Source organism: Geotrypetes seraphini, chromosome 6, assembly GCF_902459505.1.
Source record: "Geotrypetes seraphini chromosome 6, aGeoSer1.1, whole genome shotgun sequence".
Lineage (NCBI taxonomy): Eukaryota > Metazoa > Chordata > Amphibia > Gymnophiona > Dermophiidae > Geotrypetes > Geotrypetes seraphini.
This window is the reverse complement of record NC_047089.1, coordinates 148,078,563-148,093,075: the sequence shown is the minus strand read 5'-3', so window position 1 is coordinate 148,093,075 and position 14,513 is coordinate 148,078,563. Positions and strand designations below refer to the sequence as shown.

Below are 14,513 nucleotides of genomic sequence, written 5' to 3'. Positions count from 1 at the left end.
TCCATCTTCTTCCCTTCATCTCTCTCAAACATTAAACCTTCTGCTTCAGCTTTTTTCTCCATTTCTCTTATCTGCTTTTCTTAAAAAACATACTTTCAGATAGATATTATTCTTTCTTTCTCCACTCCAGCACTGTATCCTTCCACTTCATATTTCTCTAGTCTTCCCATTTTCACCTGTCTCTCATTCTCACCTTCGACCACCTTTTAGTTCCTTACCTCTGCCTCTCAGTCCCTCACCATCTTGTTCCTTCCCTATTGTTCCTTCCCACTCTATTTCCAAACCCTTTCTTATATCTTTCCAAGGTTTCCAATCCCATTGTTACTTCCATTTCTATCCTCTTTCTCCTCCTTCAAAGACCTCTTCCTTTCCATTATCTCTAACCATCTTTATATTCTGTTTCTTGTATCACTGTCCTCAGCATCCATTGCCTTGCCTCTCCCCATCCTCAGCATCCATCTCTTCTCCTTACTCTCTTCTCCAGTATCTCTCTGCTTACCTCTTCCTCTAATATTAATTTATCCTGCTTTTTTTGCTTGCCCCAGCTCCATCTTCTGCTGCATATACCCTTGTTTTGCTTCTGCTACACTTTCTTCCTCCTCCATCATCAGCCAGCATCTACCATCTTCTTCCATCCCTAGCACTTTCCAGTCAGCCTCCATCTCCTACTGCCCACATCAGATCCTTCTTCCACTCTATCATTTATCAATGTCAGCCTTCTTGTCTATTTTCTCTGCTCCCCATCCAATCTATCATCTCACCACTGTCTCCTTCAGAATTGGAATCTGGGACAGTGGAACCCTAAACCAACTTTTGCATCCCTATCATAGGGTCAATCTTTTGGTATGAACTGAGGGGCTGACTCTACAAATGGCGCTTTAATTTAGGTGGTGGTAGGCATTGTACTGCCAGCTAATTTAAGTGACCAGCATCTTTAAAATCTACTTAAAAGTCCATTTAAAACAAAAGTGTAGCCACCTACCTGAGCCTCCCAAAGTGAAACCATAATTGTGGATATGGAGGTGCCTACGGCCGAAGTAGATTTGGCCAATGCTGGAAATGCCATTAGGCGCCTTTGTAGACATGATTCATGTGAAGGGTAGGCACCAGAAATGTAAGCCTTCAAAAGCCTGGTCTACATTTCTGAGACCTGCTTTTCATGCAGATTGTAATTCTACACACAGCACCATCATGTGATTGACAAATGATCAGTGGTGCTTTTGTAGGCGGCCGCCAATAATGGCACCATTTGCAGAATCTGACCCTTAGTGGATAGTAGGGCTCATATCAGGAGATTGGCCCCACACCAGAAGGTACCTGAGGTAGGTACCTGAGTTTGATCCATTTTATTTTTCTAGCTGGATTGGCCCTGAATTCTCATTTTCACTTCCTCTTGCTGGTTTTCTTGTAAGCACTTTTCCATGATCTCATTTCTATTTTCTCTTTCTTCCTGCTCTTTGTCTTGTTCCCTGCCTCCCCTACATCTTTCTCTGACATCTATTCTACTGTGTTTCCCCGAAAATAAGACCTAGCATGATTTTTAAAGATGGTCCTAATATAAGCCCTACCCCAAAAATAAGCCCTAGTTAAGATTGACCCCTGAAGCCACCTGACACTGCCAATCATCTCTCCTTTCCTCTCCTCCAACCCAATTCTTCCTCTTTCCTTTCTTTCCTTCCCATGTGCAGCATCTTTCCTCGCCTCTCACCCATCCCCTTGTGCAGCAGATCTGAGGCCTCCAAAAAGAGCAGCAGCGCTCTGAATGGCTCTTCCCTCTACAGTGTCTTTCTATCCCTCCCTCCTGTCCCTCTGTGCAGCAGAACCCCACCAACCCTCCCACAGTGAGCCTGACATACCTCCAACTCTGAAGCCTTCAAAACAGCGGTGGTGGCGGCAGCAGATCTGAATGGGCTGCTTTGCGGCCTTCCCCTCCGGGGCCTTCTCTCTGCCACGTCACTGATCATTGCCTGATGCCAAGTTTTATTGGAAACCAATCAGTGGTACCATATTCAGTTCTCACACAGACAAGAAGGTAAAAATAGCCCAGATGTTTGTACCTTCAGGCTACCAGTCAGATCATAATAGGGACTGAGACTTCAAACCCCCACAGCTCCATTTATGTCAACTGGGGGGGGGGAGGAGGAGGGAAGATGCAGTCAGCACCCAATAAAGACCTCAGAGCCACACAGACTGTGCTCATGCTCCGGTAGCAACCAAGAGCGAGCCTTGTTACCAGGGGAACAAGCCCTGAGCCACCAAAAGTGTTAGTGTAGGCTGGCTAGGTAGGTGCCCTGTAAGAGAGTTGCCCTCCCAGCTATAGACTTCTGATCAGGAGAGTATGCGTCTTCTCCTAGGCAGAGCTGCCCCAGGAACATTTGGGACCTCTGAAGCACTGAGAAGCCTCAAAATCAGGATAAAACCCCAAACATAATAAACCAGAATCAGAGCAGATCAGAAAGACACCTTCAAAGTTGCAAGTAGAAGGAAAAACTGAGGAGGCAAAGCACAACCCAGTGATACATGAGGTGGAGCAGAAAAATGTAGATGGTGCCTTCTACAAAACTTGTGATTAGAGGTGAATAATCCACTGGTTCAATACTCATGTGCTTTTTGCCCTAGAAATGGTCATTTTCTCTACTGGACTTTTGAATGTTTTTCCTAAAACGTTCAAAATTGGATTCAGACATCATGTTGAATATGCCCCTCCACATCTGCCATATCTACTATACTGCTATGCTATTAATACTTGTCTGCTGTACTTTTTAAAATTAAAATTATTGAACAAAACTCGTTATAATGCTATTTTTCTTTTCTAGGAGGAAATTCTTTTTACCAATACTGTTCAGCCATTTCCTAACTTTCTCAACTATCCTGAGGCCCACCCCCTAGATTGCTCAATTTATTCATGAACCAGTGCAATCTTAAGCAATCAACATATCCCAGCCTTCATCCAGCCAGATCAAAGATATAGATTTGCAAAGTTCTAAGCTCAGCTTGGTCTACCTAACTGTCATGGTTGCAGTTCACAAATACATGGTGGAAGCATATGCAGTGTTGCTGCTTCACTCTGGGCCTCTTTAACCTAGCTGTGCCTGAGATTTTGTTCTTCCTGGATCATACCCTCATGACTCTGCCCCTCCCATGTCACTTCCTCCTTGGGTGGGACTGTGAGTTTTAAAGTGGTTCTGACACTTTGCGCAAATGTCTTATAGGGAAGTAGCAACATCTTATAAATCCCCTCAGTGGCATAGTAAGGGGGGGTGAGGGGCAATCCGCCCTGGGTGCCATGTTGGTGGAAGTGCTGCACCACTCCCCCTTCCACCCCATTCCTTTCCTCTATGCATGCACCTCCTTCCCTTCCCACATACCTCTAGCTGAATTTCTTGTTTGCAGTGGTCAACAATGTGCTCTTCGCGATCCCATCGGCTATCCTGCTGATGTCACTTCTGGGTGCTGCACATCAGTTCTCACACAGACAAGAAGGTAAAAATAGCCCAGATGTTTGTACCTTCAGGCTACCAGTCAGATCATAATAGGGACTGAGACTTCAAACCCCCACAGCTCCATTTATGTCAACTGGGGGGGGGGGAGGAGGAGGGAAGATGCAGTCAGCACCCAATAAAGACCTCAGAGCCACACAGACTGTGCTCATGCTCCGGTAGCAACCAAGAGCGAGCCTTGTTACCAGGGGAACAAGCCCTGAGCCACCAAAAGTGTTAGTGTAGGCTGGCTAGGTAGGTGCCCTGTAAGAGAGTTGCCCTCCCAGCTATAGACTTCTGATCAGGAGAGTATGCGTCTTCTCCTAGGCAGAGCTGCCCCAGGAACATTTGGGACCTCTGAAGCACTGAGAAGCCTCAAAATCAGGATAAAACCCCAAACATAATAAACCAGAATCAGAGCAGATCAGAAAGACACCTTCAAAGTTGCAAGTAGAAGGAAAAACTGAGGAGGCAAAGCACAACCCAGTGATACATGAGGTGGAGCAGAAAAATGTAGATGGTGCCTTCTACAAAACTTGTGATTAGAGGTGAATAATCCACTGGTTCAATACTTATGTGCTTTTTGCCCTAGAAATGGTCATTTTCTCTACTGGACTTTTGAATGTTTTTCCTAAAACGTTCAAAATTGGATTCAGACATCATGTTGAATATGCCCCTCCACATCTGCCATATCTACTATACTGCTATGCTATTAATACTTGTCTGCTGTACTTTTTAAAATTAAAATTATTGAACAAAACTCATTATAATGCTATTTTTCTTTTCTAGGAGGAAATTCTTTTTACCAATACTTTTCAGCCATTTCCTAACTTTCTCAACTATCCTGAGGCCCACCCCCTAGATTGCTCAATTTATTCATGAACCAGTGCAATCTTAAGCAATCAACATATCCCAGCCTTCATCCAGCCAGATCAAAGATATAGATTTGCAAAGTTCTAAGCTCAGCTTGGTCTACCTAACTGTCATGGTTGCAGTTCACAAATACATGGTGGAAGCATATGCAGTGTTGCTGCTTCACTCTGGGCCTCTTTAACCTAGCTGTGCCTGAGATTTTGTTCTTCCTGGATCATACCCTCATGACTCTGCCCCTCCCATGTCACTTCCTCCTTGGGTGGGACTGTGAGTTTTAAAGTGGTTCTGACACTTTGCGCAAATGTCTTATAGGGAAGTAGCAACATCTTATAAATCCCCTCAGTGGCATAGTAAGGGGGGGTGAGGGGCAATCCGCCCTGGGTGCCATGTTGGTGGAAGTGCTGCACCACTCCCCCTTCCACCCCATTCCTTTCCTCTATGCATGCACCTCCTTCCCTTCCCACATACCTCTAGCTGAATTTCTTGTTTGCAGTGGTCAACAATGTGCTCTTCGCGATCCCATCGGCTATCCTGCTGATGTCACTTCTGGGTGCTGCACATAGGAAGTGACTTTAGAGGGAGAGCTGACAGGGTCGTGAGGAGCATGTTGTTGACCGCTGCGAGCAACAGCTTCAACTAGAGTACAAGGGAAGGGGGCGCACGCAGCAGGCGGGATCAGGGAATGAGTGGGGGGAGAGGAGACAAGGGCAGGGGAGGAGCGCCTCTCACCCTCTCTACACCACTGGATTCCCTCATATCCTTGATCTAATTTTTTCACTACCTAATCAAAGAAATTTATCACATTTTTATCATATGACCTCCCTTTGGTAAAATCATTCCACCCTAGATTCTGTAATCTACTGGGTACAAGAAAACCACTATCCATTTCTTTTTAGTAACCTTAAAATAACACATTGACATAGTTAATCAATTATGAGCAACCCATGAAAGTGACTTACCACAGTTACAGCATCATTTAGCAGAGATTCTCCAAATACCAGGATGTACAACTGTTCATTGACATGAATATTTTCAAAAACAGCTAGAACCGCTACAGGATCCACAGCTGAAATCAAGCTGCCAAACAGCAGACACTGCAGCAAAGAAATATCAGTCAAGCCAAAAGCTTGAATCTGGCATATCCCAAAGAGAGAAATTCCAATGCCAATGGAGTTCCACAGAGTCCCCACTACAGCATACAAGATTATACTGCCAAAGTTATCAAAAAACAAGCGGGCAGGCAGAAAGTACCCAGCATCCAGGACAATTGGTGGAAGGAGGTATAAAAAAAAGGTAGGAGAATTCATGACAGGTGGGGATTTTTCCTGAGCTCCAAAGATGATGCCTCCCACCACTAATCCAACTAATGTCAGGAGGCAGCTTTCAGGAACAATTGAGGGCAACTTGTGATAAATATGGAAACCTATAGGAGAGTGGATACAAAAAAATAAAAAAATCAGCTCAGAGTTCATGAGAAAATATTTAAATATTTATTAATAAAAACTTTTTTTTAGATATTAGGGGGCTTATAATCGAAAGAGAAAAACATCCAAAAACTGGCCTAAGTCGACACTTGGACGATCATAAATGAAAGACGTCCAAGTGCCGATAATCAAACCGGGTTTTGGATGTATTTCTAAATGACCTAGGCCTTCATAATGCCGCTGAACGACCATAGCTAAATGGGGTGTTTCAGGAGGAGTGTCGAGGGCGGGATTTGGGGGGACGTGGGCAGGCTTAGACTTAGTCGTACTGAATGTATAACCGAAAGTTTTACAACAGAGCCTAGACGGAACTTGGACATTGTGACTTAGACCATTTAAAACATGGTCTAAGTCACAAAAACCTACTTAACGTCACCAGATAAGCACTGCAAACACATAATACAGACCCCCACACACTACCCCAATGATCACCGACCCCCCCTAACCCCATAAAAAAACGTAATCATACCTTTAAAATTCAGCCTCCAGACCATCATCACCTGGCAGCCTGGCATAGGAAAGCATAGTCGTCCAGCACAGAGGCGGCTTAAGCCATCTTGGGGGAGGGTTAGGGATTCATGGATGTTTTCATGGGATTCATGCCCATAAGTCCCTGTAATCACTGCATTGATACTTAAACATGTGCACTCCTCTATACACCCCCAAAACCTTTTTTTCCTGGCATATAAGTTGCTCCTGCAGTCATAAGGGCTATTAGGGTGATAGATAAGTGGGTCTAGGGGAATCTGGAGGTGATTTGGGGGGCTCACCATGACCTATAAGGGAGCTGTAGTGAGGAAAAAACATGGCACCCTTTTTGTGAAGTTCACAGCAGTGCCCTGAAAGGTACTCCACTGTTTAGGTGCCATGTCTGGGTGTTCAGTCCATCACTTTGCAGATCCCTCCCATGTCCAACAGGGCTTGTTCTAGGCATTTTTGACTTGGACGAAAAGTTGGACGAAAAGATAGACGATTTAGCAGCTTGGACAATCAGATCAGCAGGACGTATATTTAGACGATTTTCAAAACAAAAAAAATTTTGGAAGTATTTTTCGAAAATGTGTCCTAGGCTGTTTTTTACTTTGGATGACTTGCAGCTTAGACGAAAATGGACTTAGACATTCCTTTCAATTATGCCCCTCCATGGTTATAGTTATCAACATGGGGTACCATTAGGACGTGATACATTGTTTCATTGTATTTGCATTAGCACTTTGTTGCACATTTATTTATTATTTATTCAATTTTCTATATTATTCTCCCAGAGGAGCTCAGAACAGTTTACATGAATTAATTCAGGTACTCAAGCGTGAATGAGGTGCTTCAGTTAACTTATATGCCGTTTAGCTATGTGATTATGGTTTTTACTTTTTTGATATTTTATCAAGGCTTAATAAGCTGAAAGGTTTTGAAACTCTAACAAAAATTTGAAACTTGCTGAACTTTTTTAACTGTTTGTATCCTTCACTGAATGTATAGCATTCATTCTTATGTAAATTTGACAGTTTTTCAATTGTCTGTATGCATTACTGAATGTTCAGTGTTCTTTTTATGTAAACCACTCAGAACTTATAGCAGGATGGTATATAAGAATAAAGTTTATTATTATTATTATTATTATAGATAATCCAGGTTACAATTAATTAACAAGATACCAAAGTACAAATCAATTGTTCATGGCTAACACCCAGGTACTGTATATGCAGAGGTTTTCTTGTAAGAACATAAGAGTTTCCATAAAGGGACAGACTGAAGGTCCATCAAGCCCTACGTCCTGTTTCCAACAATGGTCAGCCCAGGCCACACATACTGGCAAGATCCTGAGAAGAAAAATAAGAAAAATAAGATTTTATGCTGTATATCTGGATTTTCAGAAAGCTTTCGACAAGGTTCCGCATGAATGACTACTTTGAAAAATTGTGAGTCATGGAATCGAGGGGTGAAATACTCACATGGATTAAAAACTGGCTGGTGGATAGGAAACAGAGAGTGTGGGTAAATGGACAATACTCAGACTAGAAGAGCATCACCAGTGACGTACTGCAGGGTTCGGTGCATGGACCTGTGCTCTTCAACATATTTATAAACGATCTGGAAATTGGTACGACAAATGAGGTGATATGAAGTTATTCAGAGTAGTGAAGACGCAGGAGGATTGCGAACATCAACATGACATGAACACGCTCGAGAAATGGGTTGCGACATGACAGATGAAGTTCAACGTGGATAAGTGTAAGGTGATACATGTCAGTAACAAAAATCTTATGCACGAATACAGGATGTCCAGGGTGGTACTTGGAGAGACTCCCCAGGAAAGAGTCTTGGGAGTACTGGACGATAAGACAATGAAGCCGTCCGCACAATGTGTGGCAGCGGCGGCGAAAAGGGCAAACAGAATGCTGGGAATGATTACGAAGGGGATCACGAACAGGTCGGAGAGGGTTGTCATGCCGCTGTACCGGGCCATGGTGCACCTTTACCTGGAGTACTGCGTCCAGCACTGATCGCCGTACATGAAGAAGGACATGGTACTACTTGAAAGGTCCAGAGAAGAACAACTAAAATGGTAAAGGGGCTGGAGGAGTTGCCGTACAGTGAGAGATTAGAGAAACTGAGTCTCTTCTCCCTTAAAAAGAGCAGATTGAGAGAGGACATGATAGAAACATTTAAGATACTGAAGGGAATAGACTTAGTAGATAAACACAGGTTGTTCACTCTCTACAAGGTAGAGAGAATGAGAGGGCACTCTCTAAAGTTGAAAGGGGATAGATTCTGTACAAACGTGAGGAAGTTCTTCTTCACCCAGAGAGTGGTGGAAAATTGGAACGCTCTTCTGGAGGCTTTTATAGGGGAAAACACCCTCCAGGGATTTAAGACAAAGTTGGATGGGTTTCTGTTGAACCAGTACGTAAGCAGATAGCACTTTTCTTTGACCTTGGGGGCCACCGTGGGAGCAGACTGCTGGGCACAATGGACCACTGGTCTGACCCAGCAGCAGCAAATTCTTATGTTCTTATGAATGAGCAGTGGATTTCCCCAAGCCATCTTAATAATGGCTTATGGATTTCTCTTTTAAGATATTATCCAAACCTTTTTAAAACCTTGCTAAGCTGTTTTTCACCACATTCTCCAGCAACAAATTCCGGAGTTTAATTACACATTGAGTGAAGACGTAGTATTTTCTTCAATTTGTTTTAAATCTACTACCTAGCAGCTTCATCATATGCCCCCTAGGTCCTAGAATTTTTGGAAGGAATAAACAGGTGATTCTTGTCTACTCATTCCACTCCATTCAGTATTTTATAGACCTGTGTTATATCTCCTCTGAGCTGTCTCTTCTCCAAGCTGAAGAGCCCTAGCCACTTTAGTTTTTCCTTATAGGAAGTCATCCCATCCCTTTAATCATGACCATCACCCTTCTTTGTACCTTTTCTAATTCCACTATATCTTTTTTGAGATGCGGCAACCAGAATTGCACACAGTACTTGAGACGCATAGCTAATAATGGTTCATGGACTATTGTTCCAGGGTGTTGCCTAAATTCTTATTAAGCCTACCTGTGATCTATGCTGTGACCGAATCATCTGGCAATGAGTTCCACAGTTTGATTATGCACTAGGTGCAAAAATCTAAGTTTCCAAGTTTAGTTAGGTTTTGATATACCGTTCATTACATGACTGAACGATAAAAAAAAGGGGGTAAAAATAAATTACATAAAAAGACTAAATTGTACAATCCATATAATAAGACACTATACATGATACATGGAGGAAAATAATATAAGGAACTGGAAAAGAACTACAATGTCTTAATAGTAAAGACGATGAAGGGAAATTAATGAGGATAAAGGGTAAGAGTAAGGAAAAAGTTCATAAATAGATCAAAGATTGTGGCAATTAAAGATGAGAAGGGTAAAACTCATTCTCAAATTGGAAATATTTTAAATCAATTTCTGAACTATTACAAAACTTTATATTCTTCTGAGCTTCATTCAAATAAAGAAATTGAGAGATTAGAATTTTTAAAGTTAACTAAGGAGCCAAAAGTTCCCGAGCATATAAGAGGAAATCTTGAAGCGCCTATATCACTTAAAGAACTTCAGACAGTGTTGAAGTCCTTTAGAGTTGGATCTGCTCCAGGTGGTGATGGATTCACTGTGGTTTTACAAATCATTCCAAATTACACTATTACCTCATCTTTTAAACTTATATCAGTCACAACTAATTAAAGGTTGTATATTAGGTACTATGGCAGAATCTTTAACTATTGTTTTGCTGAAGCCAAATAAAGATCCCATGCTGGTTTCAAATTACAGGAAAACTCCTGGCTAAGTTATTGGCTTTAAGCTTAGCTAAGGCTCTCCCTTATATTATCAGTATGCACCAAACGTGTTTCGTTGCTCAAAGACATTCTTCAAATAACTAGGGCTTTTCAATATTAAATTTAACGAAAGCCATGGAAGATCCGGCCTTCTCTGTTTCTTTGGATGCAGAGAAAGCCTTTGATCGTGTAGAATGGACCTTCATGTATCAAGCTATGGATTGGTTTGGTGTATAGTTCCCCTTCTGCCAGATTATATATTAATAATACTTTTTCAGATCGTTTTTGTTAGGAGAGGGGAGTTAGACAAGGTTGTCCATTATCCCCTTTGCTTTTTGACATTGTTCTGCAACCCTTGCTGTTGGTTATTCAACAGGCAAAGGAGATACAGTGAATTTCTTATGCAGGTTGGGAATATAAGGTCTCTGCGTATGGAGATGATATTTTGCTTCATTTGAAGAATCCTGAATATACCATACCACATTTAATTGATTTGATTGACCGCTTTTGAAAATTTTCTGGATATAAAATAAATTGGAGTAAATTGGAGGTTCTTTTTTTTTTTAAATAAATCTTTATTAATTTTCAAATTGTTAACAGTGCCATACAATAAATTTATAAGTAAATGTCCCAGTCCCTTCTTCAACATTGGTCCATACTTTATATTCAATATCAAAGGACTAATGTCTCTACTATCTCATCAACCTTTATGCGATTATTTAGGGCTTCAGACATGCCATTTTTGTTCGCCCGTTTTTTTCAGCGATACAAAATAATCTTGGTGGCTATGGCTGTGGCTTCTTCATTCGCCTATTCAAAAAAAATTTTCTCTTTTAAAACATTTTTATATATAAATTTTTTCTTATTTTATTTTCTTATATAAAGTGCATAGTGCTCTCATAAATATTTGCAATGAAAATTTGCAATAAAAGTTTTGACTTATCTTAAGCATATGTTGTTTCCTTAATAGGATCGGGTAGGGGCTTGTCACATCGACATGTTTCGCCATAAGGCTTTATCAAGATTATGTCCCCCTTTTTCAGTTCAAACAGACCATCCCGATATCCGAATTTACTGATCTAACAAAGATCAGTACAATAAATTTAAACATAAACACTACACAGAATGCACTTTAAATACACAAGCAATTCAAAAGACAATCATTTTCACCCCTTCTACCCATAATTAATAAAAGAAGTACATATTTAATTTCAATAATATAGATAATTAAGTATAGCAAACAATAATACATTCCCCTCCCCCACCCTCCCACCCTGGATGTGTAAGGAAGTCAAATAAAAGGAAAGGTACATGACAGTAATTGTGACTCAATAAATGCTGTCAATGGGCTCCACACCATTTTGAATGTGATACTATATCCCAAACATTATGCGTTCATTCTTTCATACTTGTAACTGGAACATAAGTTTGCCCACCAGAAAGTGTAATTTAGTCTTCCTGTTACGTGTAATCATCTGGATGGCTATTCCCGTCATTATTAAGAAAAGCCGGCTTTTATGTCGATCCAAAGAAGGTTTAACATGTAATAAAGTACCACAAAATATAGCTTCATAAGTTAGTGGTATCGATGACCCAAGTACAACATTAATTTGTCCCCATATCGACTTCCAAAAATTAAGTATCAATGGACAATAGAATAACAAATGATCCAAAATCCCTATGTTAACATGACAGTGCCAGCATCTATTAGATTTAGAACTGTCCAACTTTTGCAAGCGAACTGGGGGTCCAAAAAATCCTAAGCAACAAGAAAACCAAGTTTGTCTCATAGATGCTGACGCTGTACATTTCAACCTCCAAGTCCAAATTCGTGGCCATCGAGATGCAGAAATATACTGTTTTATCTCGATGCTACAAATGTCTCTAAGACTAATTTTTTGTTTTCTATTCAAAAATTCAGAAATTAATTTATACCACCTAGCGGCCTGATGTCCTAAAAGATCTGTCTGGAAGCGTGGAGAGGCATAATAAAAAAACAAAACATCTAAGTCCCCATTTGGCCTAAGGCCTTAAACGTTGAAAGTAGAAGCAGGGAAAATGTCCATTATAAAAAAAAAAACGTTCAAAAGGAGAGGTTTTTTTAATAATGGCCTGCCTCTACGTTCAGCTGTTTAAATGCCCAGACCACCACTACGTCTACACTAAGACCATATAATCAACCTAAAAAAGCCTAACTCCCAAACACCCAAAACAAGAGCTTTTAGGTGAAGGAGGAGCCACCCCCCCCCCCTACAACAATCCGGGCAGGAATGCCCAAGCCCTCCTGCTCCACAGCACCCCGAACCCCCGATTAAGATCAGAGCAAGAGGGAACCCAATCCATCTTGCCCAGGTGGTACCCCAAACCCCTGACTATGATCGGGACAAGAGGGAGCCCAAGCCCTCTTGCCCTGGCGGACCCCGAATCCCCGACTACAATCGGGGGAAAAGGAAGCCCAAGCCCTCTTGCCCTGGTGAGCCTGACCTTCCCCAACTCAATCGGGGCAAGCCCTCTTGCCTCATGGCACCCCCCGCTGATTATGATTGGGCAAGAGGGAACCCGCCTGCTCAGGCAAACTCCCTACCCCCCACCCCCACTAAGATACAGGCAGGAGGAATCCCAGGCCCTCCTGCCATCGATGCACCCCTTCCACGAACGACCCCCAAACCCCCAATTGGCTCCCCCGCCGACCCCTCAACTCATATGCCTCAGGCCCCGCTTACAGGAGGGGCCTAAGGCTACTGGGCCTATTCCGGTTGGCCCAGGCACCTCAGGCCACACCTGTGGGCAGAGTTTGAGCCGCCTGGGCCAATCAGGCCCTAAGGCCGCCATTCCTGGGATGGCTGGCCTGCCGGAAGGACGGGCTTGGCACCCATCCATCCAGCCAATGATTTAAGGTACAGGCAGGGGGATTGGGGTGGTGGGGGTCGAGGGGTCGGCGGGGGGGATGATCAGGGGTTTGGGGGTATTTTTGGGAGGGGGTGCATTGAGGGCAGGAGGGCCTGGGATCCCTCCTGTCAGTACCTTAGTGGGGGGGTAGGGGGTTCGCCTGGGCATGAGGGCTTGGGCTCCCTCCTGTCCAATCGTAATTGGCGGGGGAGGTTGGGGATGCCACGGGGCAAGAAGGCTTGGGCTCCTTCTTGCCCCATTGTAATTGGCGGGTGGGGGTGTCACCAGGTAAGAGGGCATTTGTGGGAGGGGGTGCATCGAGGGCAGGAGGGCCTGGGATCCCTCCTGCCCTTATGTTAGTGGTGGTGAGGGTAGGGGGTTTGCCTTGGCAGGAGGGCTTCGGTTCCCTCCTGCCCAATTGTAATTGGCATGGGGGGTGGAGATGCCGTGGGGCAAGAGGGCTTAGGCTTCCTCTTGCCCCGATTGTAGTCGGGGGTTCAGGGTGCCACTGGGGCAAGAGGGCTTGGGCTCCCTCTTGCCCCATTGTAATCGGTGGGTTGGGGTGCCGCCGGGCAAGAGGGCTTGGGATCCCTCTTGCCCAGATCAATTCACGTGATGGGGGTGCCACCAGGTAAGAAGGCTTGGTATCCCTCTTGCCTAAATCGAGTCGCGGGGGAGGGCTGATCGCTGCAGGAGAGATGGCTCATTTCTCCTGCCACAATGGTGATCACCCACTCCCCTTTGAACCATGGCACTTCGGGGTGAGGATTGCCGACAGGAGAGATGCCCTGCTGCGATGCTCACCCCGAAGTGCCGCGGTTAAGAGAGGGGGTGATCACCATCATGGCAGGAGAGATGAGCCATCTCTCCTGCAGCGATCAGCCCTCCCCCGCGCATCCTTACTTTTTTCAAATGTGTATGGTTCTAAAAATTCTCTCTATATCCCAAAAACGTGATTTTCTAAATATGATGGTAGAAAATATCTTTTTAGTCAGATGTCAGCTTTCAACCTCTTCAGCATGTTTAATCATTTAAAACAAGGAATATTTAATACTAGTTTTGCATTATTCTTTATCCAACTTATTGGCAACTTAAGTTCTAAAAATCACATTTCATTTAATTGATAGATTGATTATATCTGCTCAAATCTTTAGTTTATTTTAGCTATTACACCCTCACAGATAATATGAAAAGTCAAATCACTCACCTATTTTTGCTATTGAGGCCAACATTATCCATAGGGTAATCTCTAATGGAATTTGCACATAAGAGAAATCTACGGTGAAAACGGACAGACTTTCTTCCTCAGGTAGCATATCAGTCACATTTCCGGGAGGGCTAGAAGCTGCCCAAATTCCTGAACCATTGAAAGTAGTTTCCAGAGCAACTGATGTAGGTTCCAAGATGATCCAACAGACCAATATTATGCAAGCGTTCTTTTTAGAAGAATGGAGGGAGCTCATTTTCA

At 43.1% G+C, this 14,513-nt stretch overlaps 1 protein-coding gene across 1 annotated transcript in view; it reads right to left on the bottom strand.

Annotated features, from left to right (window-relative positions):
* LOC117362664 (sodium/hydrogen exchanger 2-like) overlaps nt 1–14,292 on the bottom strand; it is a 76,027-nt gene extending 61,735 nt beyond the window's left edge. The window contains exons 1-2 of the mRNA XM_033949422.1: nt 14,253–14,292; nt 5,312–5,775 (exon numbers count right to left, since the gene is read on the bottom strand). Of these exons, the coding sequence (XP_033805313.1) occupies nt 5,312–5,775; nt 14,253–14,277 (489 nt within the window). The 5' untranslated portion in view covers nt 14,278–14,292. The remainder of the gene's footprint in view (nt 1–5,311; nt 5,776–14,252) is intronic.
* Nucleotides 14,293–14,513: the final 221 nt, after the last annotated feature.